The sequence below is a fragment of the Notolepis coatsorum genome, assembly GCF_963971535.1.
Source record: "Notolepis coatsorum genome assembly, chromosome: 18".
In the NCBI taxonomy this organism is placed as follows: Eukaryota; Metazoa; Chordata; class Actinopteri; order Aulopiformes; family Paralepididae; genus Notolepis; species Notolepis coatsorum.
In genome coordinates this window covers 92,830,310-92,857,218 of record NC_140182.1, presented here as the reverse complement: position 1 = coordinate 92,857,218, position 26,909 = coordinate 92,830,310, and the positions used below count along the sequence as shown (strand labels likewise).

At 43.2% G+C, this 26,909-nt stretch overlaps 1 protein-coding gene across 3 annotated transcripts in view; it reads right to left on the bottom strand.

Annotated features, from left to right (window-relative positions):
• celf2 (cugbp, Elav-like family member 2) overlaps positions 1-26,909 on the bottom strand; it is a 106,488-nt gene that overhangs the window by 35,373 nt on the left and 44,206 nt on the right. For all 3 annotated transcript variants that reach the window (XM_084335412.1, XM_084335413.1, XM_084335414.1), the window contains exons 2-7: positions 13,270-13,466; positions 10,512-10,594; positions 3,275-3,323; positions 2,582-2,716; positions 1,535-1,614; positions 129-278 (exon numbers count right to left, since the gene is read on the bottom strand). In XM_084335412.1, coding sequence (XP_084191538.1) covers positions 129-278; positions 1,535-1,614; positions 2,582-2,716; positions 3,275-3,323; positions 10,512-10,594; positions 13,270-13,466 — 694 coding nt within the window. The remainder of the gene's footprint in view (positions 1-128; positions 279-1,534; positions 1,615-2,581; positions 2,717-3,274; positions 3,324-10,511; positions 10,595-13,269; positions 13,467-26,909) is intronic.

The following is a 26,909-nucleotide window of genomic DNA, read 5'->3' as shown; positions in this document are numbered from 1 at the left end:
GGTCAAATGATGCATTCCAAATATCAGGGTTTCAGACCGTTGGCCCACCAGCCAGCCCTTCTGTATCAAGTGTTTTTCAGATCAATATAAGCCCATTTAACATTCTTCCTATCCGTCCTCCTACTTACGGCCAGGTACTGTGGTGTGACAGCCGCCAGGCCAGCCAAGTTGCCCCAGGTGGAGGCGCTGTTGAGCTGCTGGGCCATCTGCTGCACGCGCCGTTGCTCCTTATCCCTCTGTGTGTCTGCAAACTTCGCCACCATGGGAGAGGAACAGCCCTGTGGCAGGAGGGAGGGATGGGGGGTTAGACCTGGTCAATAGCACACACACAAAACTACATTCACCCTTTAATAATCATTAGCTACTTAAGGACACACTCACTGCAGGGGGTATTTTTTTGGTATGGGAGCAATCATCTACAACTTACAGCCAAGTGTTTTTAAATGTCTGGTTGGTTGCATTCATATGCAAGCTAATACACACAGGACAAATGCCATGCATTTGCCAGGCCACATTCCAAATGAACACAGACAGGACACTGCTCCAGAAACTTTTCTGTCACCAAGAGGGGTGACTAAAGTCCACACAGGCAGACAAGAAATGGATACAAGACTTACACAGACAGTCAAACAAGGACATGTCAAGTCAGCAGACAAACGAGATAAGACATATGCAAGACAAATGCATAGCCCAGGATCTCGCAAACAAAGACAGCCAGATATTGATCAGACAGACGGACGGACGGACATGCGGCATAAGTGTTTTATGAGTTGAGAGCCAGACAGGGACCAGGCTTGACAGGGGACATGACTTGTGCACCAGCAGCACCTCCTATGGCACCAGGGAAGAGGGGGGTGGGGGTTGGAGGAGGGGGAAAGGTGCCAACACCGCTGGGGCCTGATTTTTAATCGAGGGAGCTCGGCATTAGGTTTGGTTGAGCTCTAATTAGACTTGGTCGGATGCCTCACTGGGGAGCCTCTGACCCGCTAGCTGTCGCACATTACTCCTGCTCCACTTCCTCAAAAACTCCACTAGATACGATGGGACACAGACCCAGTTTGAGGGAATCAAATAGGACAGTTGCTCCAGTCTCCAGCTAATGTCTTTGTTAACCTATATTCAACGGAGTGGTCTCTTTTTCCCTGCAGTCCTAAATATGGATTTACAATGTGGAGGTAGAGGTAGCACAGCCATGTAGACATCTGAATCAATACACAAGATGCATTTATAGCTTGGTCTAAAATAAGGGATGAAAGCAATTCTCACCACGAACCGTTGGCTCTGAAATCAATTGCTATGCGAGGGGCTACGTTTCAAGTTCCATTCAATTATTTTGGTAGACGACAAATGTGATTTTCTAATTAGCGAAGAGTGGCTTTGGAAATGACTCATGCTCTCTGTGATATATAATGGATGCCTTCTGCTTTGCGAGATTCTCATATATTTTCCAACACAAGGGGGCAGCAGAACGTACAGGGGTGGGGGGGGGGGGGGGGGGGGGGGAATGAGAAATAGGTGCTAAGGGGTACAGTACCTCCATAGTCTGAGAGTGATGCATGGTTTTGATTGCATTCTGTGCCTGAGCCCTGGTAGAAAATGTGACAAACGCACAGCCTGTAGGGAGGAGGGAAGGGGCAATAGGAGAGGAGGAGAGGAGGGAGGGAGGGAGGGACAAGAAGAAACAAAACAAGACAAAGGTTTTGGACAACTCGTTATGAACCCCAAAAAACACATTGTACAGAGAATGGCACTCCAAGCACACAGAACCGGCCTCACTGGTTAGCACATGGAGAAAAGACCACAACAAGGAGAACAGTCACAACGATCACATGAGCACAGTAACAGTGATCAACAGATTAAATCACCACCCAGAGAGGCTTGTAGATGTGATGACATGGTGAAAACAGTGAATGTGATTATATACGCACATATAACATACACAGATAAAAACACATAAAAAGGCTTTTTCTAAACTAAACTGCTTTGTGGAGGTAGTCTCTCTCTCTGATCCATTTCAAATTGGCCGCTGTTGCTAAAGCAGACTTCCCGTATTGCGGTGGGGCTAAGGGGCAGTCGCAACAATTTCTCTCTGGTTTGGGGCGTTACACCATCAAAACACAGCCTGGCACTGTTGGGTATCATGGCGTCTTATGCGGCACAGATAGCTAGATGCGGCAGCAGGCTTGATGGAAGGGGGTGGCGCAGGAGAAGCCGGGCTGAGCCGAGCTGCCTGCCAGCTGAGCCTACAGAGCACCGGCAGCCAGGGGTTGCCAAGGCAACGGCCCATTGTTCCGGGCGGCAAGCGTGGTGGCCCTCGCTCTGAGATGTAGAGGTGAGTGCGACTGTGACGGGAGGAGAGACTATGGGGGTGGAATGAAAAGTGGGTGCCAGAAGAGGTGAGAAGCACTTGTAAAAAGAGGGGGGGAAGCAGGTAGGAGGGGAATTGAAATAAAGGGGATGGAGGCGGGGCCTGTATTAATACTTGATGAGAATGTGGGGTGGGTTGGTGGGAGGCTATGCTGGAAGTGGTACCGAGGCTGGTAGTGGGGGGGGGGGGGGGGGGGGGGGATTGCTTACACACCTCTGCTCAGGCCATCTGGTCCCCGGAGGATCCGGCACTCCTCAATCTGTCCGAAAGACCCAAACATCATCCTGATTTCATTCTCGCCGTATTTCTTTGAAACCATTCCGATGAAGAGTTTTCTGTCTTCCACCGCTGAGGATAAGGGGGGGAAAACAGGCGTTGAGTGACATCCAAACAATTAAGAGAACCATGATGCTAAGCCTTCCACCTCACTTTCCTCTTGTTCGATCTCTTGCCTCATCACGCCGTCACATTTTCTCTCCCTCACTCAAGGTGTCAGCTTGTTCTCCAAATCTCCCGCACTTTACAGCTTCATCCTCTTCCCCTCAGTCTCCAGCTCTCTGGAGAAATGACTGCTTCATCATCCACTCGCACTGTCCACTAGATCCTCAGTACCTGCTCCCCCTTGCTGCCTTTTAAAGCCCTTAATCCTCCTAACCCCGGACACTATAGAATTTGTGTATTGCTGCACGTTTTCAAGCCCCAGGTGCTGATCGGGCCATCATCTGGGAGCTCAATATGGAGACATCATCCAGTTGCATCTTCCCTTTCTGAATCCCCCCCCCATTGCCCCAGTTTGTCACTTCCTGAGGAATTTCATGGTAGACATTAGCTGTGCCCCCCCACCTCACCACATGTTGACAAACACTTTGCCTCGTGTCACACCCCATCTGTGATGATGTCACTCACCACTTGTTTTCTCGCTGTCGGCGGGCTTCATCTGGATGGGATGATGCATCTGGAAGACAGGGCAGAGGAATGGTTAACATCACAGGCTGTCAACACCGGCCGGCACAGGCACTGCCATCAACAACGCAGGTTAGGGCTGGGCAATTATATTGAGCATCTGTGTACCTACGTTAGCTTTTTGTGTTTTCTAAATTAATGATATCAAGCAAGTAACAGATTTCTGACAAAGGATTTCTGAAATATATATTGAGAATGGCAATTGAGAATTTCAGCTCGATTACCAATGCAATAGGGCTGCACGATTTGGTGAAAGTGTGATTGAGATTATTGTGGACAATACTGCGATTGTGAAATAATAAATAAATGGTGTAATGAGTTCCTTGGTTATCAAGGAAACTGCAGAGATTACTCTATGTTATCAGTGTTAGGATAATCAGAGTAAGTTTGATGAAGTTATAAGCTGTTTTGTGAAATGTCTTCTTTCGGTTTCACTGTAAAAGTCCGAGAGGAAATCAACGGGGCGATTATCCGCGCGCGGCCGTAATGTGCTTGCGTGCACGTATAATATTGATCATCTAGCGTTTATTTGAAAACGATTCATAAAAAGGCCGACGAATATCAACGTTGTGGAATATTCCACTAAAAGACGATTTTCATAGAATGCTCCAGAATGAGCTGTTTTTTATCTGAAAACGGGGGCTTTTCTAAATGCTCTGAAACGGAAACGACGCGATAAACAGCCTTGACAGCACTGACTGGAAAATAGTCTTTGATAATGCGATGGGCAGATTAGACACATAGCCATAATTTAAAACATAGATTAGGCGATATTAACGTTAACATTGGCGCCGATGGTGGCATTCAGCCGGTAAAAAGGAAAACCAGGCTGACCGGAATTTCTCGAATATGTCCGGGGATAGAAATCTTGCAGGACACCCAGACCGGCACGAATATGTTCTAACGGAAACGCTGATATCGCCATGTGTTATTATTACTATATAATACTCTCATATGCTATTTTCAATTAATATCATAAACAACATAAGGAATATTAGCATAATTTTGAGTGGACTGAAGGAATGAGTCAGTGTTAATAGTTTTAAATGCAAATAATCTATTGAAACATAGAAGTGGGGTCGGGACACACACACACTGTTTCAACTCACCACCCTCGCATCATATTGTAGTCTAGTCAGTCTTCAAACTTCCACTCCTCTCGAAACTTTTTTATATTTGAATATCAACATTATCTGTCCATCCTCAGTAATCCTCAATTTACTATAATATACTCATGTCCTGAGTCCTGACTAAGTGACTTCATCGTCTTTCCAAACGCACGCACGCACACACTGTCTGCTGTTCTCTATGGCTCTGCGCCTCTGATCAGGATTAGCTTGTTAGCTTACGCTAACGTTGTAGTGATTGTAATGGTACATAAACGTTAATTTCGGGCGATGTGGGCATAAAGGAATGGCGACGGTGCAAAGCATGTAGATGCATTTGACCCGTTGTGAGAAGAAAAAAAAAACACCACAGACTTATTTCGGGTCGTGTAGGTGCACTGCTGTGTAGCGCTGCTCTGCTTTCAGAATCACGGACTGGGCGGATATGACTCGCGGAGTTGCTACAGGGTTTTTCAAAATAAGAGTATCATATGAACCGAACGTTGCTAGCTGCCGGAGCCATAGATATTATGACTGGAGCTGCGCTTGGGGCGGAAATGAGACCCGCACAGGATTTTCAAAATAAGAGTATCAATATGAACTACACGCCAGGTGGCGGGCAGACCTCTCATTTTTACTCGCCAAACCTTAAATCTACACGCATTTGGCGCTTGGCGGGTGCTTATTTTGTTCCCTGATTTTAGCGTAATCTTAATTCACTTATTGAATTAACACTTTAATCGCCAAAACCGCTGGGACACGTCTTTCCCCGCCATGCTTATTCTGCCAAAGACGCTGGACCACGTCTTTGATATCAATATTTCAAAAATCTGTGATCGAAATCATATTTCTCCCCCGGACACTTGAGATATACTGTTGATCCCCTCTCAACTCTCCAACGGTTCAAGAGCGCCATCTGGTGGCCGATCGGCGGATCGCCAAAACAGGAAGTGATGCGCCGGAAGTGGTGCTCCCATATTTCGTCCGGGCACTCGCTAACGTTAGCGGGACTCCCATGTTGATACACTGGACATCGATCGGTTACTCGATAAACAACATGATTTGGACGTATATACTATTATACAACCTGGAAATGGATCGCATATTTCTACATCCCATAATAGGAATATTTCTGTTCCACGCTCATCGCCAAACGCTATGAGGAAGTTACGGTAAGATTCAGCGTTATTTTTTAACGTGTTCGATACTAACTGGCTGCTCTAATGATCATATCACCTAGGGCTGGGCGATATGGAAAAAAATCATATCGCGATAACGATATGATAATTTTATTTTATTTCTCGATAGATAATTATCGAATTGTTATAAGTATTAAAAAAAATATATATTTAACAACAGATGTATGTTTATTTTGCAGCAATTCTTTGTCGTTGCCGCCATCTTTAGTGTTACATCCCCTCACACTCCAGTTCTCAGGCTGCAGCTGGTTTAAAAGCTAAAGTAAACCGGCTTTTCTGCTGGCTGTGGCTCCAGAGGAGTTGAACAGTTCTGGCTCTGTTAGTTTATTTTCGATCTTTTGGCGCTTTTTTGGTGGACAAACCACCGCACATGTGCACTGTGACTCGTGACTGGAGTCTAGTTCTGCTAGCACACATAGCCTACTGTGTACAGACGGTTTCAAAATGTATTTTAAATTAGAAAGCAAACAAAATAAATGGACAAGAGAAAAATAAATCTCAATTTGGTCAGTATTGTCATTTGGACAAGCAAAGCCATTACTTTAAGTTGCAGGCAAGAAAGACAAGTCTGTCCACTGCCCTGTTGCAGGTAAAAAAAAATAAAATAAAAAAATCGATTTTTTTTTAAATTTCGATATTCGATATCGATTATTAAAATATATCGCGATATTTATCGTTATCGTTATATCGCCCAGCCCTAATATCACCCACACTAGATGAATCATCTAATGTTGGCCACGGAATTAAACCCGCCCCCCATCCGGTCAACATCAGATGATCAGTAGTAACTTCTAGAAGCACGTCCTTTTGACATTTTTTATCTCGCGCAGATTCCTATCAAACTGTATTTCATCATCAATATAATGCATTTGGGGCTATAAATCACGTTCTGGAGAAAGCTGCAGAAAACGATAAAAACATACTTATACTTTAGACCGTATTTTAGTATGAATATGTGAATGAAAAAGTATAACGTTGCTACACCCTGAACAATAGATATAGGACGTTGAATGGGCCATAGTAATGTCAATTTAGCAATACAATTTAAAAAGTTATAGCCCTGCAAAGAAGGTAAACATCCCCATAGACAAATAGAGCTGGCGGAGGATGGTATATTAAGAATATAAGCCTGGCGACCAAAGTGTTAACGTCGCGGCAGTTTGCTCTCGTCTGTCGGCCCCCGGGGTGCGTTTCTCCCGATCATTCAATACATTGTAGGGATGTCCGATCACATTTTTTTGCTCCCGATCCGATCATGTGATTTTGAGTATCTACCGATACCGATCTTCCCCGATCCGATAAAAAGAAATTATATATTTTTTGAAAAAAACATTATCCCAATTTCTCACATTACATTCACCCTGAATGTTGACGTTATCCAGGTGAAAAGTTAACTTCATTCAAGCGAGGCATTGCAATCCTTGACATAAATCATTTGATGTATAATTAAATTAAAGGAAATGCGTTTGGGTCTGCCGTGGCTGGTCTGCCGTTCTGCAGCTGGATACTATTGGTTTGTTTTGGCAAAATTCTTCTGCTCTGTGTGACAATAAATAAATGAATGATGATATGCAATTTAAAACTAAGGCCTCGGTATGAGTTTAAGACGTGAACATGGTCATGTTTGTTGAATTAAAAAAAAATAAAAAAAATTGCCGATCCCGATCTTCGGATAATCACGTGATCGGCCCCGATCCCGATCATGTGATCGGATCGGGACATCCCTAATACATTTTTTGAAAGTTGAATTTGTCATCTTTCGATCGTCACCACATTCAACCTATTGCATGCTTCGGGTCTAGAGTTACAAGATGAAATATCCGGTGAGTCATTTGACAAGCCGTTCCGACAAGTGACCACGTCTGGTTGCAAACAGTCCTGAACTGACCAGTCACCGCTGATGGCAAAAATTATGACCACCATTGTAGGAGTGTCTGTTCCGAAAGTGATCCAAGGCGAGCACTGATTGTAACGAGAAGGGGGCAGAAGAAGACCAACAAGTTCTTTGTTTTGACTTGTGAGTCTGAATTAATGGAAGTGGGCGGCCATTTTGGATCATCACGCTGAATTATTGCGGTACACACATTACAAAAACCTTTGTAAAACACAAATTTTTCTTGGGATTATTATAAACTTTGGACCTGTATGACTAAGATTTCAGGCTATGGAACAGTTATGTTTTCCAGCTCCTACCTCTCAGCTAGAACCCAAAAACAGGCATCTGGCAACACGTAAACACAAAAGCAAATATTTTATTTCAGTGTGTTCAAACCTCTGTTTCTCTATTACATTAGCACTCAAAGTGATTTTATAGCATGTGCTATAAGTATAAAGTTAAGTATAATAAATCACTAATTACTTTGGGTATGCAATCGATAGGCCTTTCATGCTAAATGTGCCCGACTGTTAACACTTTCAATGCCAACGACGCGATATGTCGTTTGTTCATGCTGACCGTTCATTGCCAACGACGCGATATGTCGTTTGTTTTTTTATTAGCGATTTGAATTCATATTTCATCAATCTAGTCTCATGTTAGTGCTGCAAACTCTCTCTGAGCTCCATTGGGAAAATACCAACCCCTATCGTCTCCCTGTGGTACTGCACCCCTTTGGAATGGATTGCATGGGGGGGGGGGGGGGGAATCGAGCTTCCTCATTTTACTTCTCACGCAAGCCACCCGAGGGGATTCAAGTCATCTCCGAGCCCCAAAACAGCGTGGAATACATATTCCCAGTACGCAGCGTTGGATCAATAAACGAGATCGATATTTGGAATGGCAATCAGGAATTGGAATAATCTTTTTGGAGAACATCTGATCTGAGGTAAGGAATCTATTTTACCAGTCTTAGGATAATCAGAGCTGTTTTCACAGAGATATCAGCGTGTGCCCTGTGTGTGTGTGTGTGTGTGTGTGTGTGTGTGTGTGTGTGTGTGTGTGTGTGATCAGGGAATAAGATTTCAGCTCGCTTCTCTAGCGTGCATAAGTACACATATACTATCGATAATCTAGCGTTTATTTGAAAACTATTCATAAATAGGCCAAAAAATTACAACATTTTGTGTATTCCAGAATATTCCAGTAAAGGGTGTTTATCACAGAATCTTTATATTTTCCTGAAACTTTCAAAACTTTTCAAAATGGTATAAAAGGGAAATGAACAGATTAAAAAACAATCCATTTAGACAATGTTGATTGCAAACAAGTCATTGATAAGCGACGGCCAGATTAGACACATAGCCATAATTTAAGACAGTTTATGAGTTTGCAAATATGAGAGCTCTATCATTGAAGTGGGTGGTGGCAAGGAAGCACTAAAGCTTGCACCGAGCTCCGGCATTGAAAGTGTTAAGGGGTTAAGAAAACCATAATTTGAATAGGTTTTTCAATGAGAATCATATTGCAATAGTCAAAATTATCGCAATTAACCTAGATGTTTTTTCTCAAATCGTCCAGCCTCACCCCTTACTATAGGTGGCTTTGATAAGAAGCATCTACAAGTTGATGGTAGGGATCAGATTATCTGGGATCCAATTTCACCTCTTTCTCTGGGCGTGATTGCACTTATTGATTCCTCTAGTCCTAAGTACCTCACCATCGCGAGATCCATTTCATACAAATCACAGATCAGCTTTTTTAAATGTACAGTGGCGCGTGAGATAACGGCTTATTTCACCTCCTGCAACCAGACGGAACAAGGCGTGGCACGTCTCGAGCTGCAACGAGAAAAAGTCTCATCCAAGACGAGACTGACATCGCTCAACCTGAAGCTTATTTCCCCTGGCACTTGTCCCACATAATTTCATTACACACGGAAGTGGATATAGACCACCTGCCTTTAGTTTCAGATCAACCATGCTCATGCCGTGCGACACGAGAACCGCGTCCATGCAAAGCCTGCTGTGAAAAGAAGGAATGTGGCCGGAGATGCTGCAGTTATGAAATGGTGGTGTTGTTGTTTGAGGACTAAAGAGAAGCAGACAGATGGCCCGCTCTGTGTGGGTACTGGCTGGCAACACTGGCCAAGGATTGAGAGACAACGGGACAGACGGGAGAGAGGGAGCAACAGGGACATAGGCTTTTTCCAATGACGCGCGCAACCAAACACACTCCACTGTGGCCCACGGCGGTCACAGTGCGACAGGGAGGCCTAGGCTTTGTGAGCGGGGCTTGTCAAACGACAGTTTTGGAACGACGATGTCTGATTGATGGTCCTCCACTGAGGAGAAGTAGTCTTGTATATGCAGCCGGCCTGCCTCAGCTCATTTATCAACCAGGTTCAATATTTACCAGTAACCTCACTGACAATGGCTCCTTTTCCGATAGACTAGGCTATTGATTTAATTGAGGACTGGGGTTGTTTCCCATTGATTTAATTGATTGGAAGGAGAGTAATTTCAAATGGGCAGGACCGATTTGTAGAGGTTTAACAAGCAATTGCACTTGTTCCAGTTGATTGTGCTTTAATCTCTCTAGATAAATCAGGTGAGGAATTAAGAGACCACACACACACTGTTATTAGGAGACCTCAAACACGCCTTCCTTCATACATCCAACTTTTGGGGAATAGAAATCTACATGCATCCAAGATTCATGAGGACATGCATGAATAATTTGGTCCACTTGATGGCATTAGGGGTCGTGTGCTTCAGTGACTAACCTGCCCCCTGGACAGGCACTTTATCCGTCTATATGCTCTGGGCCTACTGGCTTTATCACTTCAGTGTGCGGAGGTTCAGGTCAGTCCTGTGTGTGGTGCAGGTTGGGGGGGGGGGGGGGGGGGGGAGTGAGCCGAGAGCTCATTATCGTCCGGCAACACAGAGGGATGTGAGGGGGCTCAAGCAGCTAAAGCGGCCCGTACAGCGCTTACTCACCCCACTTAAGGTCTTTATGTTGTGCAGTGCATTCTGGGCCTCCAGTGCGGCTTTTCTTGTATAAAATGTTACAAAACAGCATCCTGCAGATAGAGAAATTCAGAGAGAAAAAACAAGGGCGGAGGGGGAGAGAAAAAAAAAGAGAATTAAAAACACGGCACAGTCACAGGAAGCGAGAGAGCAAAACACCAGAGCTGCTCAAGACAGTGACTGTATCTAAAAGGATAAAAGCATGTTCAAAGCGTGTCACATGTGAGGAACATGTGATGTGATATTCTTAGCACCAACTGTTAGATGGTGCACACAGCACATGCAGGGGCTTGCAGCGAGTACAGCAGAGATAACGAGGCGAGTGAGGGGACTAGAGAGATGACCACAGGGCTCGATAGCCGTCGGCCGGAACCTCTCGATATGCGCGTGCGCCGGACAGGTCGAGGCGCTACGGGCGAGTGGCCGCTCCATTACGTAAGACTACGCGTTCACGTACTTCCAAAAGCACTCTCAAGAGATTGAAATTGGAATGGCACAAAGAGAGAGAGAGAGAGAGAGAGGCTTGAGAGAACAGGGGGGAGAGCGAGGAAGAGGAGTGGGGGAGGGCGAAAAGAAGAGAAGGGGGGGGGGGGGGATAAAAAAAAAAAAAAAGCCTCTCATCCTTCCGTCCCAGCAGACCGCCAGTGGCGTTCCAGCCTGTCAGTTTCGCTGGGCTGGGGAAGTGGAGCACTGCAGCGTCTCTGACCTACATAGTGTGTATTATGCTGTTACTGGAGCTCCCAGGCCGTGGGGAGAGCTGGTGAACTCTAATATGCATCGAGCTGCTCGCCTCCTCTCTCAGAGCCAGCTGAGCTCTCTTTTCTCTCTGCTACATACTTAGCCCTGCCTCCACTTTACTAGAGATAAATAAACCATCCGGAGGCGCCATGGTTAGCGGATGATTTTTTCATAACCTGCCGTAGAAGTGACCTAAAAATAAAAAATACAAATGTGTATCAACTAATTGATAATAATAATAAAAAAAATAGTTAGCAATTATTTTCATAATCAATTAGTTGGGTCTATGTTGTGCTGCACCGCCATGGCCTGTTGTTGAAGCCATTTGATGTAAAGCCTGTTAACACTTAGTATTTTTATTATTTAAACTACTCCTTTTATTATTTAAACTACTCCTTTAAAACTGAAGACTTAAAACAGGTTTTTGTTTTGAGATATAATGTAAAAAGACCTGCTTATGTGCACTTGTTGTTAGTTGTACAGTGTACAAATGTGATGGTTCAACAATGGTTACAGTACATGTGGTAACTAGATAAAAACAAGCAAAATGGAAGTGGGATTAGAGCGATTCCAACGGATGAGTCAAACAAAAGCAAGATGGATGACATAAGAGAGGGCTCAACGGGTATATTATCTGGTGTGTAAACATAGCATCGGCCAGAGGGCGTCAGGCAGCTCCCCGGTTTCTCACTGCAGGGGTGTGACGACGACTAGCCCACGGCCAGTGTGGGGTGGGGGTGGGTGGGTGGGGGTAGGGTTGCTGCTCAAACGAATTCACCTCACACAAGCCCGGCAAGCCAAAAGGGCCACTGTGATCAGGCCAGATTATCTATTAGAATACATTAACATGTCAATGGGCCATCACAGCTGACACTCAGCCTAGGAACAGGGGAGGGCTCTCTTTCGCTATAGACAGGGGGCTTTGAACTGTTCAGCCTCCTAGTGAACCAATGCACAATGTCTGCTGTATATACCACATAATCAGCACCCTGGAGAATTCAACTAGTCTACCTCTGAATGTGCACACACACGTGGCTATTTAGTGATGTTGTTAGATCTGTGCAAGTATGTGTATAAGCCTAATCATGGAAGTTTAACGGGGCAGTAAACGGGAGTGCAGGTCTAGTGCCAGAATGTGGCTTCACAACAGTGCTAGGGTGCTGTATGATCACAGGTTCACAGCACAAGAGGTGAGACACGCATGGCCTACCTGACCAAATCCCAGTGACAACCCACAAGCCTGCACCTCACAGATTAGGCCTCGCTCCCCCCACCCCCCAGCTCTGTACACTGGCACAGCCAGATAGGCTACAGACGAGCCTCAAGTCCCGAGATCAAAGAGGGTTCCACATCAAAACAGAGTGGATTAGGGCTTTAAACCATACTGAATCACCTAAGTATTGAGGGAATTGAAATTTGGAAGAGGTTGTAAACTTTGGCTATTTTTACATTGGCGGAGCAGTCTCACTTTATTTCACCTGCGGTTAGTTCCGGGAGACTGGGCACTTCCAGCGGCACTTTGCGGCTCTTTGTTGACAGCAGGCTTCCACTTCACTGTCTCGTCTAATTGCGACCTAAACCGAATGGCACGACTTGAGCACTCTCTCTAAGGTGAGAGCATTGATGGATGTCTTTAAAGGAAAATTGCGGCAGAGTAACACTCCTCCCCACACCCGGTTTCATAAAACAGCGCTTTTAAACCACCAGAACAAAAAGAGGAAGAATAAAAATTCCATTATAAAAAGGGGCATGTAAAAGGTAATTATTTTGTAACCCTGAAACACAAGAAATAAATCCCGTTTGCAGTGATGAGCACAAAGACAACTGTATTCCATTGTGCACACAAACTGTGCTGCGTCTTACCTAAGGGTGTTTAAGTCAACTGAGACAATGAGACTCGACAGTTCCTATGCCTGGTACTTTTGGTCTGAGGGGGGGTTATTGGCGTGTGTGTGTCTGGGTTGTGCTCGACAGCTCCTATGCCTGGTACCTTTGCTCTGAGGGGGGTTCTGGGTGCGGTCACGGAGGATGTTGATCTGGTGCACGGTACCGAAGGGCTCAAACAGCTCCTTCAGCTCAGTCTCCGACCAGGACCGCGGGATCTGGCCCACGAACATCTTGATGGAATCTGGGTCCGGATGGTCCAGGTGCTCCAGCGACCCATTCATCGCGCTGCCGTTGCCATTGCTGAAGGGGAACAGGGGAGAGAGAAGGGAACCGTGGTTTTAGCATTTCCATCTCCCTGCCATTTTAACCCGTTCACTACCACACTACAGACGGTTGAAAGGGTTAACCCTTTGTCGTGTGGCAGTGAAAGGGTTAACACTGTATTGTCGCAGTGAAAGGGTTAACCATTTGGTAGAGCAGTAGTGAAAGGGTTAACAAAGCATTCTTCTAGTTGAATTCTGCATTCATCACTGCATCAATTCACTGACGACAAAGACGAAAACGCATCCATCATGCAAGGAGGGTTGATTTTCCGACCGCAATGACAAGTCGTGACAAACGACCCACGCCGACTGTCAAGACACAAAACACATACTGTTGAAAAATCACACGTACGGCTAAATAACTTGTGCCTCAGCCAACAAAAAAGCCATAAAAACCTAGCACAGGGCATCTGACAATACACTGGCGCTTGAAAGCAGTCCTCAGGCTCTATATTCCCATATTAAAGGCGGGGGAGGGGGGTGTTTACAAATGGTAAAGGCTTTGAGCAAAGGACTACACGCGTAGCCCACTGATTCAGAGTAGGTCAGGAACATTGCCCCGAGGCCAGTGGAGAGATCAACATTCTCAGGGTGATTAAAACGCAACTGCTGCTTTACTTGACTTTTGGCCTCATTCTCTGAGTCTACATCACAACATCGTCTATGGGCTCAAGGAGTTAAGACGGTTACTACAGATCAGGGCTCTACAGTGCGAGCATTTCACTCGCATTTGCCCCTAAAAATGTGTGCAAACCGGAAAAATCATTTACTTGCACAGTGTGCGAGTGAAGATTACAACCTCAGTAGTGTTTTTTTCGCTCCGCTGCTAATCGTTCAAAAACTACAAGTCCCACATTCCACAAGCCGCATAAACGTTCCAATCACAGTAGAGTTTCCTGTGGTGACGGGACTGGTTTCAAGCGATATATATATTGTGATAGAGGGTTGAGCTCAGCCCCTCCAAATTCCTCACTTTTGGAAAACAAAACTTAAATCTAGGGATGCACCGAAAATTCGGCCACCGAATGTCAAAGAACAGGGATACGTAACGTTCGTAACCGAAAGTGTTGTTGTGATGACGTAATCAAAACGTGCAACGTGAGCAGCTTGGCAGCTCTTCCTGCGTTCTGCAGCCTGTGATAACTAACTCCTCTTGGGAGTCGCGCTGTTTCTATGTAAACTCCGCGACCGCGAGCAACGCATCCAATAAATGCGTCTTTAACATGCTTTATATCCTCGCCATTACTATATGCCCGTTGCGGTTACAGGGCTGTACGCTAAGCTTTTTCACTAGGGGCACACTTTTTAGGGGCACATTTTTAAATAATTTTACCATTATTTATATCGATTGTTTTTGATTTAAAAAAATATATATATATATTTTTTTTTTATAAAATATATAATCATACTTGTAGTTGTATTATCTGCGAGACATCGCCACCACGCAACAAGTCAAAATGCTCGCTATATGCAACCAGCTCCACTGTCTGTGTGTACTCGAGTAGCCTCCAGCTACGGCCAGGATTCTCCGGAGCAGGGCTGTACGCTGCGATGATCTCGTCGCAAATTGCCCCTTTAATTGGCCGTTGCGATTGGTAAATAATATTTGGGGGCGGGCTTGCGAGTAGGGATTTCAAGCCTTGCATTCGCATTTCACTCCTAAATGATCCAAGGCGTGTGATGACGCTGAGCACTCAGGTATGATCAGCGGGGAAAATCAACTGAGCACTCACTCTGATAGACTGGCTGACTGTCTGATTTAGCTATGAAGAAAAGTAAAGTTAGTAGTAGGGATGGGAATCGATGGTTCCTAACTGGGTTTTGGCCATATGCTCCCGAAATTCTCCCGCTGTTTGGCTGCTTCTATGTGCAGTGAAAACTACTCGAAATGCTTTAGAACCTAGTCATTGATTTAGTTCAGGGTTAGCCGCGGAGCTAACGCTAGCTAACGTGAGCTAATCAAGCTCACAGAGAGAGATAAACAGCTGACAGCAGGTAGTACAGGTACAAATACAATAAAACAAGGGGTGGGGGCTGTTGTGTAAACCTTGTGTCGCGTCAATCTGGTCCACACGTTACTCGTTCATATCTCAGCCCGTGCTGAGATATGCCCATTCCGCGGTCTGTTAATAAAGTTTTCAATCAGACAGATGTATGGAAAGGCTTTTATTATAACATTCGTTGAGGTAATATCATTATGCCTCATTTAGTCATCCTGCAGAGCACTGGTCTCCTACTCGTGGGCCGCGGGGAGCTAATGTTAGTAGCTTTGTTGTTGTCAACACACAGGGCATTCAGGAAGTCAAAAACTAATGCGCTTGCCGATTGGTGCTAAGAACAGCAGGGCGGGTGCAAGCGTTGTGACGTAATTGGCAGACTCTACTGTCAATCAAAATTATTCTGTTTTCCATCAGAATGAATGAATGAGAACTTTATTAACAGATTGCATAATGGGTACAATACAGTACAGGAGGATGAAGACCAGAGAAAGACTTTCGGCTTTTTTACATAAGGGTCCTCCATTTTCAATTCATCAAAACATTTAGAGACATACAAATATACAGTAGTTTCATAAAAATACTAAAATGCTATTGATTGATTTAAAACTTTATTAACATATTGCAGAATGGGTACAGTACAGCTCAATACATACAATTGTTAAGGGGATGCAGACCAGAGAAAGACTTTTGTCTTGTTTACATCAGGGTCCCCCATTTTCAATTCATCATATTTCATATCTAAATCATATAATATCTCATTGCTAAATATATGCAATATATAATCTAATAATCCAATAATCTAAATCTAATATATAATATAAAAATGCTAAATGCATGGGTATTTTATTTTGTCTTTAATGTTAGCTTGCAAACTCATACTGTCTTGGTAAGCCTCATAATGAATTGTTTGGGGTAAAAAAGAAAAACATTGTGATGTGTATTATAATTTTCTGAAAGGTCAGAAAATATCGTGATATCATATTTAGGCCATATCGCCCAGCCCTAGTTGGTTCATTATAAAAGATACAAACCTGACAACAAAAGCACTTAAATGTTAAATAAAAGGACCACAGTAATGAGGCAGGAGGAACATATTTTTTTGCACTATAATGGTAAAATTGTTATTAAAAAATGTGCCCCTAAAACATATTTTTTGCCCCTAAATTTCTAATTTAGGGGCAAGTGTGCCCCTAGTGAAAAAGCTTAGCGTACAGCCCTGCAGAGCTGCAGCTGGACCCTATACTGTAGCCTCCAGCTACGGCCAGGATTCTCCGGCGCTGCAGCTGGACCCTATTGACTATATTCAGCGTGCCCTCAGCTCGAATACGCATCGACTCAGTGTTATAAGACATTGATATCAGGAGCTATCTGAACTATTTAGTTTAATGGGACGTTTCGTTTTGAACAGTTAGGGTTGGGTACCGTTCACATTTGAACCAGTACCTGGGGATCGATAATGGTATACGACGACAGGGCTTGAGACTAACACCGTCCCGTCGTCCCGGGGGAAATAAAATATGTATTTGGGATGAAGAAAAATCCTCCACGGGGCCGGGACACAGTCGGGACGAAGAGGATTTATTTTCCCCCACTTGGAAAATGTCAACTGCGCCGACTGTCGGTGCGCATATCACTGTCAAACGGTGCGTGTCTTCCGAGTGCTCGCTTTAGTTGACAGTGGCACGAGACCACTGCACGAGACCCGCGGAAATATCAGAATGTTTAATAGAATGTTTAATAAAAGTTCTCGTGGTTCCGGCCATCCTCTAGCCATCCTTTCAGTCAAGGGAGCACTCTCAAACATGCTGCACTATTTGAAGTGTATAACGTTAAACAGAGCAGAAGAAGATGGAATAACAGACACAGACTGACCAACAGGGAACTGCATCCAACCCTAGTACAAAGGCAGGTCTGCGGTGGTGGCTACTAGTGCACTGCAACCTTGCCCAAGCCCGACGGGGCCCTACCCGACCCGACGGGTTCGGGCTGGGTAGGGCTTTGTTTTTAAATAAATAATTCGGGCTCGGCCGGGCCGGGCAGTGCCCTCTTTAAAAAAAAAAAAAAAAAAATTATTATTTATTTATTGCGTTTTTTTTTTTTTTTGCTCGCTATACTCATATAACTAGGGTTATAGGATAACCTTAAGTTTCTGTTTCATTTTCGCGTAACGTAGTGCTGTCATCAGAGCGTGAAAGCCTCGTGTCTGAGGAGTCAAGATGTATAGGTTAACAGATAAAATAGTCAAGGGAAAGTTGCATTTTTGGAAACATTTGGATGTCTCCCTCCGCAGCCTGCAGGGATAACTCGAGGGGAGCGCGCGGCTCAGGTGGATGATGAACAAATTAACCAGACCGAAGCGGCATAGGTTGAAGTTGGAATATAGCCAGTTGGCGAATGTTTTAATTTGTTCTTGGATGTTAACGTTGTTAACGTTGTTCAACGCCTTGCCGACATCAACACAGCGAAGTGGTGAGTTTGATTATTATTATTTGCTGGTGTCTGGGGTGACGTCGCTGCTGCCCTGTTCTGTTGCGCTTTCATTAAATGTTGCTCTGCTCGAAATCTGATTTATGTTTTCTGTTTGTTTGTACAGTGACTGAGTAGGCTATTGTGTCGTGTGTGTGTGTGTGTCAAAGAAGATTCCATATAGCCTTCAAATTACGAGTTTTACGAGGCTGACTCGCGCTGGGAAATAGAATTTGCGGAAAAAAAAGGCTATATAATGGTTGTTAGTTTTCAGCATGATAATGTGTTATTTAGTTAGACCTATTGGACATTTTCGTTTTTGTTTATTTATTAAGTTAATATATAAACAGTGTTTAGAATATTTAGAACAAAAAAATATAATTTTTGGCTATATGTTATAATATATACCGGTATATTAATGTTTCTTTCGTTTTCACTATCTGTTATTTAGGTAGACCTATTGAACATTTTCGTTTTTGTTTATTTATTAAGTTCATATAAAACCGTGTTTCAAATATTTAAAACAAATTAAAAAAAAATTATAATAAATAATAAAAAAAAAAAAATGTTTTCACGCGGGCTAGGGCCTAAAATATATTTACAGTCAGGCTTATTTTCGGGCAGGGCCTGAAGTTCACGGGCTCGGGCTGGGTACGGGCTTCATTTCAAGGCCCTTGCAGACCACTAGTGGCTACTGCCACTGCTGGCTCAATGTTCTCGACGGTCACATTTTCATTCGACGGCTCACTAGGAGGTGGAACGCGTCGAAAATATGAAGCAATACTAACTTTACTTTTCTTCATAGGCATAGCTAAATCAGACAGTCAGCCAGTCTATCAGAGTGCTCAATCGATTTTCCCCACTCTCATACCTGAGTGCTCAGCTCGCGTGAGTGGCGTCATCACACGGCTTGGATAATTTAGGAGTGAAATGCGAATGCAAGGCTTGAAATCCCTACTCGCAAGCAAGCCCGCCCCCAAATATTATTTACCAATCGCAACGGCCAATTAAAGGGGCAATTTGCGACGAGCTCGTCGCACTGTACAGCCCTGGGTTAAAACATTTTTTACTAACGTTAGCGTTAAGCTAGCCGACGCTTCCATTCCTCTTTGACCAGTCTCTCGTAAGCTACGTCATCCACCGCTAAGAGTCATGCGAGATGTAGTAAATACAACAGTCCTGTGTGTGTACTTTATGCAGATCGTTATGCAGTTTTAAAGCACCTTGGCTTAGTTCTGAATGCACTTTGTTGTAGTTATCCTACAGAGAAAAGAAAATGCACTTGACTTTAATGCACATTTTTGTTGTATGCAAAGAGAAAATGTTTAAATTGTACAATCTTTCAGCATTCAGTCTGGAATTAATGTATGCATTCAAAAGTGCTGAATAAATGTTTTATGGGCCCATAATAGTGATTATTAATATTATTTAAGTTAAGTTTAGACATAGCCATGTCTTTTGCCTTAATCAGGTAGCTGAAAAAAAAAGAAATACATTATATATATATTTATATTAATCATTTTCGGCCTTTCGGCATTCGGTTTTCGGCCAACTGTTTCCCATCTTCGGTGTCGGCCAAGAATTTCCCATTCGGTGCATCCCTACTTAAATCTGCATGAGATTGGTTTATAAAAGTATCAATATTAATAAAATGGAGTATTGGACTGTTAACAGCTGGGTATCACAATACTTTTCTTGTGTATCCAGGGCTGTACGTTAACTTTTTTTGCACATAGCACTGGTGCTACAGAGGTTGATCGTTTTGTAGCACAGGCCAAAATCTTGTAGCACGTAGGGCCGGGGCGATATAACGATAACGATAAATATCGCGATATATTTTAATAATCGATATCGGAAAAAATATTATATATTTTTTTTTGCCTGCAACAGGGCAGTTTTAAAACCAGAGACAGTGGACAGACTTGTCTTTCTTGCCTGCAACTTAAAGTAATGGCTTTGCTTGTCCAAATGACAATACTGACCAAATTGAGATTTCTTTTTCTCTTGTCCATTTATTTTGTTTGCTTTCTAATTTAAAATACAGTTTGAAACCGTCTGTACACAGTAGGCTATGTGTGCTAGCAGAGCTAGACTCCAGTCACGAGTCACGGTGCACATGTGCAGTGGTTTGTCCACCAAAAAAGCGCCAAAAGATAGAATAGAAACTAGCAGAGCCAGAACTGTTCAACTCCCTTGGAGCCACAGCCAGCAGAGAAGCCGGTTTACTTTCGCTTTTAAACCAGTTGCAGCCTGAGAACTGGAGTGTGAGGGGATGTAACACTAAAGATGGCGGCAACGACAAAGAATTGCTGCAAAATAAACATACATCTGTTTATAAAAAAATATATAAAATTTACTTATAACAATTTCGATAATTATCGATATCGAATGATATGATAACATTATCATATCGTTATCGCGATATGATTTTTTGCCATATCGCCCAGCCCTAGTAGCACGTATAAAAACATTTGTTATATTTGTAACAGTCACAAATGTGCCTATTGTATTTGTGTTATTTAGTTGCAGTGCCATGTTTGGCTGTCATTTTCATGCTGACAAGTTGACGTCACACAGCCAGACACGTAAGGAATTATGGGATTTGGTGTTGGATGTATGGACTCTACTAGGGGTGGGAATCACCAGTTTGTTTCATCACGATACGATACTAGGGCTGACCTTCGAAGCTTTTTTTGGCAATCGAAGCTTCGGGGCCGAGCTTCGATTTTAATTCGAAGCTTCACAAAAAAAATTATGTTGTGGGACTTGTACAGCACTTTGGTAAACTTTGTTGTTTTTAAATGTGCTCAAGTAGCCCCTTTCGTGACTGTGACGCAGCCAACAAGGTTTCACTCGGCTGTGTGATTTAATTCAAGGTGGATCGCTGTTGTCGTTTGAACAACTTCAGATTTCATGGGAACTACCAATCCCCCAAATCAAGAATGTTTAAGATGAATGAAGTAAGATTTTGATTATTTGAAATATGGCCTGTGTAGACTAAACTATGCACATAATTATGTCAGTCTACAAGGTCCGGATTCTACATGGTCCGGCAATGTAGACCTTGTAGACTCCACTACAGACCAATTATCAGTGAATGTTCATGCATTTTTAAGAAGGGCTACTTCCACAAAAAAACAAAGAACTCACCAAAACATCTCAGTAGCACCTTATCTAAATGTTCTATTTCATATGGAGATTCATATTTATTTATGTATTGCATGCATTTCTAAATTTTATTTCCTATTTTGTTTATTTATCCCAGTATCTTTCTTTCTTATGTGTGGAATTCTACAAGGCATGTAGGTGTATATGTGTTTGAGGATGATATCCTTCAAACAGGCAATAGTGATGATATAATTTGGGCAGTGCTGAGCTGGGTTACTTTCCTCCAGTGTATTTGTCCCCCGGCCCCACCCAATGGCCCCATGCAAAGGCCCCCAAAGTACTTTTTTTTTTTAATGTTCGAAGCTTGAGCCATCGAACGAAGCTTCGAAGCTTTGAAGTATTTAAGACAGCCCTATACGATATCGATTCTTTGGACAACGATACAATATTTGCCGATATCTGCCACGATATGATGCAGGTGCCTGCAATCGATATGAGACGATATCATAAGCCCATTTAACACAATCAGTAACATTTAGATCAACTCAAAAAAGGTAACAAAAATATAATTTGAAAAATTCATTTAGCTCTTCCAGACATTTAAATGAAAAAAACAATCTATTGTTTTTAATACAAATAGAAATAGACCTCCTGTTCACTGTAAAGTGCCACGTTTTGATATATTGAGCTTTAAACTTCAAGTAAATTTTTTTGGAACTCACAACACGCAACCTAAAACCCCTTCCTCTCCCAAACCGTTTCTACAATCGTTTTATGTTGCATGATGATCATGAATTCATTTATTTTTTTTTTTTTTTATATTTGAATATCAACATTATCTGTCCATCCTCAGTAATCCTCAGTTTACTATAATATACTCCTGACTAGGCTTGGGCGGTATGACGGTATACCAGGGTATTTCGAGATCCCGCCGGTATGATTCTCAATACTGTGACGTCACAGACTGCTATTACAGACACGGAGTTGATTGTAGTGCCAGCAGAGGGTTACGTGGCTAATCGTTCTAAGAGCTAACGTCTCTGCCTGGCTGGATGCTGGCTAACTAACTTAGCTAATCGTTCTGAGAGCTACCGTCTCTGCCTGGCTGGATGCTGGCTAACGAAAGTGGCTAATCGTTCTGAGAGCTACCGTCTCTGCCTGGCTGGATGCTGGCTAACTAACGTGGCTAATCGTTCTGAGAGCTAACGTCTCTGCATTGCTGGATGCTGGCTAACTAACGTGGCTAATCGTTCTGAGAGCTAACGTCTCTGCCTGGCTGGATGCTGGCTAACTAACGTGGCTAATCGTTCTGAGAGCCAACGTCTCTGCCTGGCTGGATGCTGGCTAACTAACGTGGCTAATCGTTCTGAGAGCTAACATCGGTACCTGGCTGGCTAACTGGCTATCGTTCTGCGATTTGTTTACTTGGTAACACGGCCGGGTTGCTAAGGAATTTAGGTGCGAGGTTGAAGAAAGTGCACTTTTATGTTGAAAGAACGGCCCTAATGTCAACGTGTTTCAATATAAGCGTTATGTATTGTGATAACGAGTATATTGTTATATATAGGCTGCAGGCATTAACAAACTTGTTATCCAAGTTACTGTCTGAAAATAACAAGAAATCTATTTCCCCACATGAAGTTTGACATATGTTTCAAACCGAGTGGGACCCGTTGAGCAGAGGAAGTTATTGCAACTTTGGATTGCATATTTTAACACACTCAGTGCATTGAATAATAATCTAGGTGGGTCAGAAGTAGGGCTGCAACTAATGACTAATTTGGTAGTCGACTAATCTGCCGATTATTTTTTCGATTAGTCGACTAATCGAAAACCAATGTAAACAAAAAACAAAAAAAATGATTTTCTTTCTTTTTTTTTAATGACCTATCTTTGTGAAAGTGGCTTCTCAGCTCTGGTCCAACTGAAGACAGAGCAGAGGAACAGATTAGACATCGAGCATGACCTCAGAGTTGCTTGTCTACCATCACCCCAGACTTTGAGACTCTTGTCAGGACCAAACAACAACATCATAACATGATGATCCCATAGCAAATTAAAATAATGACTCATGAAACATTTGAATTTGGATCTTTAAGCCACTTTAAATGAAAATGTATTTGAACAATACAGCAATCACTCATAACAAGATAAATAAATTAAATAATACAAATTAAAGTGGAAGTGTACTTTAAATTACTTTTGTTTGCTGTGTGTGAGAGGAGTCTGTGTGTGTGTGTATGTGTGTGTGTCTTACTCTGATCGCTGTGTGAGTGAGAGGTGTGTACTGTGTAATTTGTGTGTGTGTCTTACTCTGATCGCTGTGTGAGTGAGAGGTGTGTACTAGGGCTGCAACGATTAGTCGACATAATCGACGACGTCGATTATAAAAAATCGTTGACGAGAAATTGTTGCGTCGATTAGTCATAAAACAAAAAAACAAAAAAAAACGTTATTTAATTTTTTTTTTTTTTTTGTGCACTACCTATCTTTGTGAGAGTGGCTTCTTAGGGTTCCAGACAACATCATAACATGATGATCCCATAGCAAATTTTGGACATTGAAAACATTGTTCCCCTGCAGGAGATGATGATCAGACTAGACACACAATACATTACACACGCACTCCTCTCACTCACACACAGCGATCAGAGTAAGACACACACATACACACTCCTCTCACTCACACACAGCGATCAGAGTAAGACACACACACATACACAGGGCTGTACGCTAAGCTTTTTCACTAGGGGCACACTTGCCCCTAAATGAGAAATTTAGGGGCAAAAAATATTTTTTAGGGGCAAATTTTTAAATAACAATTTTACCATTATTTATATCGATTGTTTTTGATTAAAAAAAAATTATATAATTATTATTTTGAATAAAATATATATATTATATAATCATACTTGTAGTTGTATTATCTGCGAGACATCGCCACCTCGCTGTCTGCAAACAGCTCCACTGTCTGTTTGTATACTCGAGTGGCCAGCTCCAGCAAGGATTCTCCGGGGGTGCAGCTGGACCCTAAACGCTACATTCAGAATCAGCATGCAAAAGAATTCTCCGGCGCTGCACCTGGACCCTAGTCAGCAGCCCTCACTCATGCGATGTAAACCAGGGACTCGAATACGCATGTTGTTGTTGTAGGTAGCTTGCAGGACGCTTGTAGGACATTGATGCCAGGAGCTTTCTGTAGCTACTGCTGGATGGCGTTGGGACAACGCCTCAGTGAACTATTTAGTTTACTGCGACATTTCGTAGTGACTAGTTACCTAGCCAACCGAGGTATTATGCACTGGACTATTGCTGATGGATTTGTTGATGTCGGGAGCTATCCGTAGCTAGCCGGCTGGATAACGTTACACAATGCCTCAAAGTCATGTATTAAACTAAGTGAATAGTTGACTGGGTCATTTTGTAACGGTAGCTAACGTTATCTCACGAAGGTCCCACACTGACTAGACTAACGTCACGGTGAGGCAATAGCCTCTGTTTACATGCAACAGGTGGGGAGGGGGTAGCAGCAGCAGCAGTGCGCGGTGCGCGCTTCATGTGTGCTGAGACAGCGAGTGAGAACTCCGCTAAAGAATTGGATCATGATTTTCGGTTTTCACATGACTATTTGATTGCCCGTCACACGGCGCTCAGACGTCTCAGTGGGAGGCGCCAAACGTAAAAACTGAGCGCAAATGGCGGGTGGCGCTCTCTAGTTTCGGTCCCTGAGTCTACTAGACTTACTGGAGCATTTGTTGATAGCTATCAGTAGCTAGCCGGCTGGCAGGCTCACCGAGGTCCCAGTGTCCCACTAGAGACTAGTGTTTACAACAGCCACGGGTGCGAGAGGGCTGGAGGAGGAGCAGACGCCGCAGCTCTCTCCGTGTGTCTGAGTTCAGTTCAGTTCGGCTCACTATAGGAGGTCGAACGCGACGAAAATATGAAGCAATACTAACTTTACTTTTCTTCATAGCTAAATCAGACAGTCAGCCAGTCTATCAGAGTGAGTGCACAGTCGATTGTTCCCGCTGATCATACCTGCTGAGTGCTCACTGCTCAGCTCGCGTGAGTGGCGTCATCATACGCCTTGGATAATTTAGGAGTGAAATGCGAATCCAAGGCTTGAAAGCACTACTCGCAAGCCCGCCCCCAGATAATATTTACCAATCGCAACGGCCAATTAAAGGGGCAATTCACGATGATATCATCGCAGTGTACAGGCCTGATACACACTCCTCTCACTCACACACAGCGATCAGAGTAAGACACACACACATTCACACTCCTCTCTCTCACACACAGCGATCAGAGTAAGACACACAGACATTCACACTCCTCTCACTCACACACAGCGATCAGAGTAAGACACACACACATACACAAATTACACAGTACACACCTCTCACTCACAGCGATCAGAGTAAGACACACACACAAATTACACAGTACACACCTCTCACTCACACAGCGATCAGAGTAAGACACACACACATACACACGGACTCCTCTCACACACAGCAAACAAAAGTTATTTAAAGTACACTTCCACTTTAATTTGTATTATTTAATTTATTTATCTTGTTATGAGTGATTGCTGTATTGTTCTTCAAATAAATTTTCATTTAAAGTGGCTTAAAGATCCAAATTCAAATGTTTCATGAGTCATTATTTTAATTTGCTATGGGATCATCATGTTATGATGTTGTTGTTTGGTCCTGACAAGAGTCTCAAAGTCTGGGGTGATGGTAGACAAGCAACTCTGAGGTCATGCTCAATGTCCAATCTGTTCCTCTGCTCTGTCTTCAGCTGGACCAGAGCTGAGAAGCCACTTTCACAAAGATAGGTCATTAAAAAAAAAAAAAAAAAATCCTTTTTTTTTTTTTTTTTTACATTGGTTTTTGATTAGTCGACTAATCGAAAAAATAATCGGCAGATTAGTCGACTACCAAATTAGTCATTAGTTGCAGCCCTAGTGTGTACTGTGTAATTTGTGTATGCGTGTGTGTCTTACTCTGATCGCTGTGTGTGAGTGAGAGGAGTGTGAATGTGTGTGTGTCTTACTCTGATCGCTGTGTGTGAGAGAGAGGAGTGTGAATGTGTGTGTGTCTTACTCTGATCGCTGTGTGTGAGTGAGAGGAGTGTGTATGTGTGTGCGTCTTACTCTGATCGCTGTGTGTGAGTGAGAGGAGTGTGTATGTGTGTGTCTTACTCTGATCGCTGTGTGTGAGTGAGAGGAGTGCGTGTGTAATGTATTGTGTGTCTAGTCTGATCATCATCTCCTGCAGGGGAACAATGTTTTCAATGTCCAAAATTTGCTATGGGATCATCATGTTATGATGTTGTCTGGAACCCTGAGAAGCCACTCTCACAAAGATAGGTAGTGCACAAAAAAAAAAAAAAAAAAAAATTAATGACTAATCGACGCAACAATTTCTCGTCAACGATTTTTTTATAATCGACGTTGTCGATTATGTCGACTAATCGTTGCAGCCCTAGTCAGAAGTAGTGGAAATATAGTGGCAATGAAACTGCAGCCCTCAGTACACCTGCAATCCATCACTCACGCACGAATGCACACATACACACTCACACAGGTATGTTTACAAAATAAGTAGCCCCAGGACTCTCATTACAACATACCCCCAAGATGGGTATGTGGAAAGTAGTATCAACTAAATTGTATCAACTTAATGAAGACAGAGGGGCAGTGTGTTGTCTTGCTTCTTGTTACTTTGTCGCTATCCTGTGGTTCAGAGGATGGTTGAGGAAGGTTGCTTATTTATAACAATATTTCTACATTAGCCTATGTATTCATATATATATAGAACTAGAAGTAAGGTGTAGGG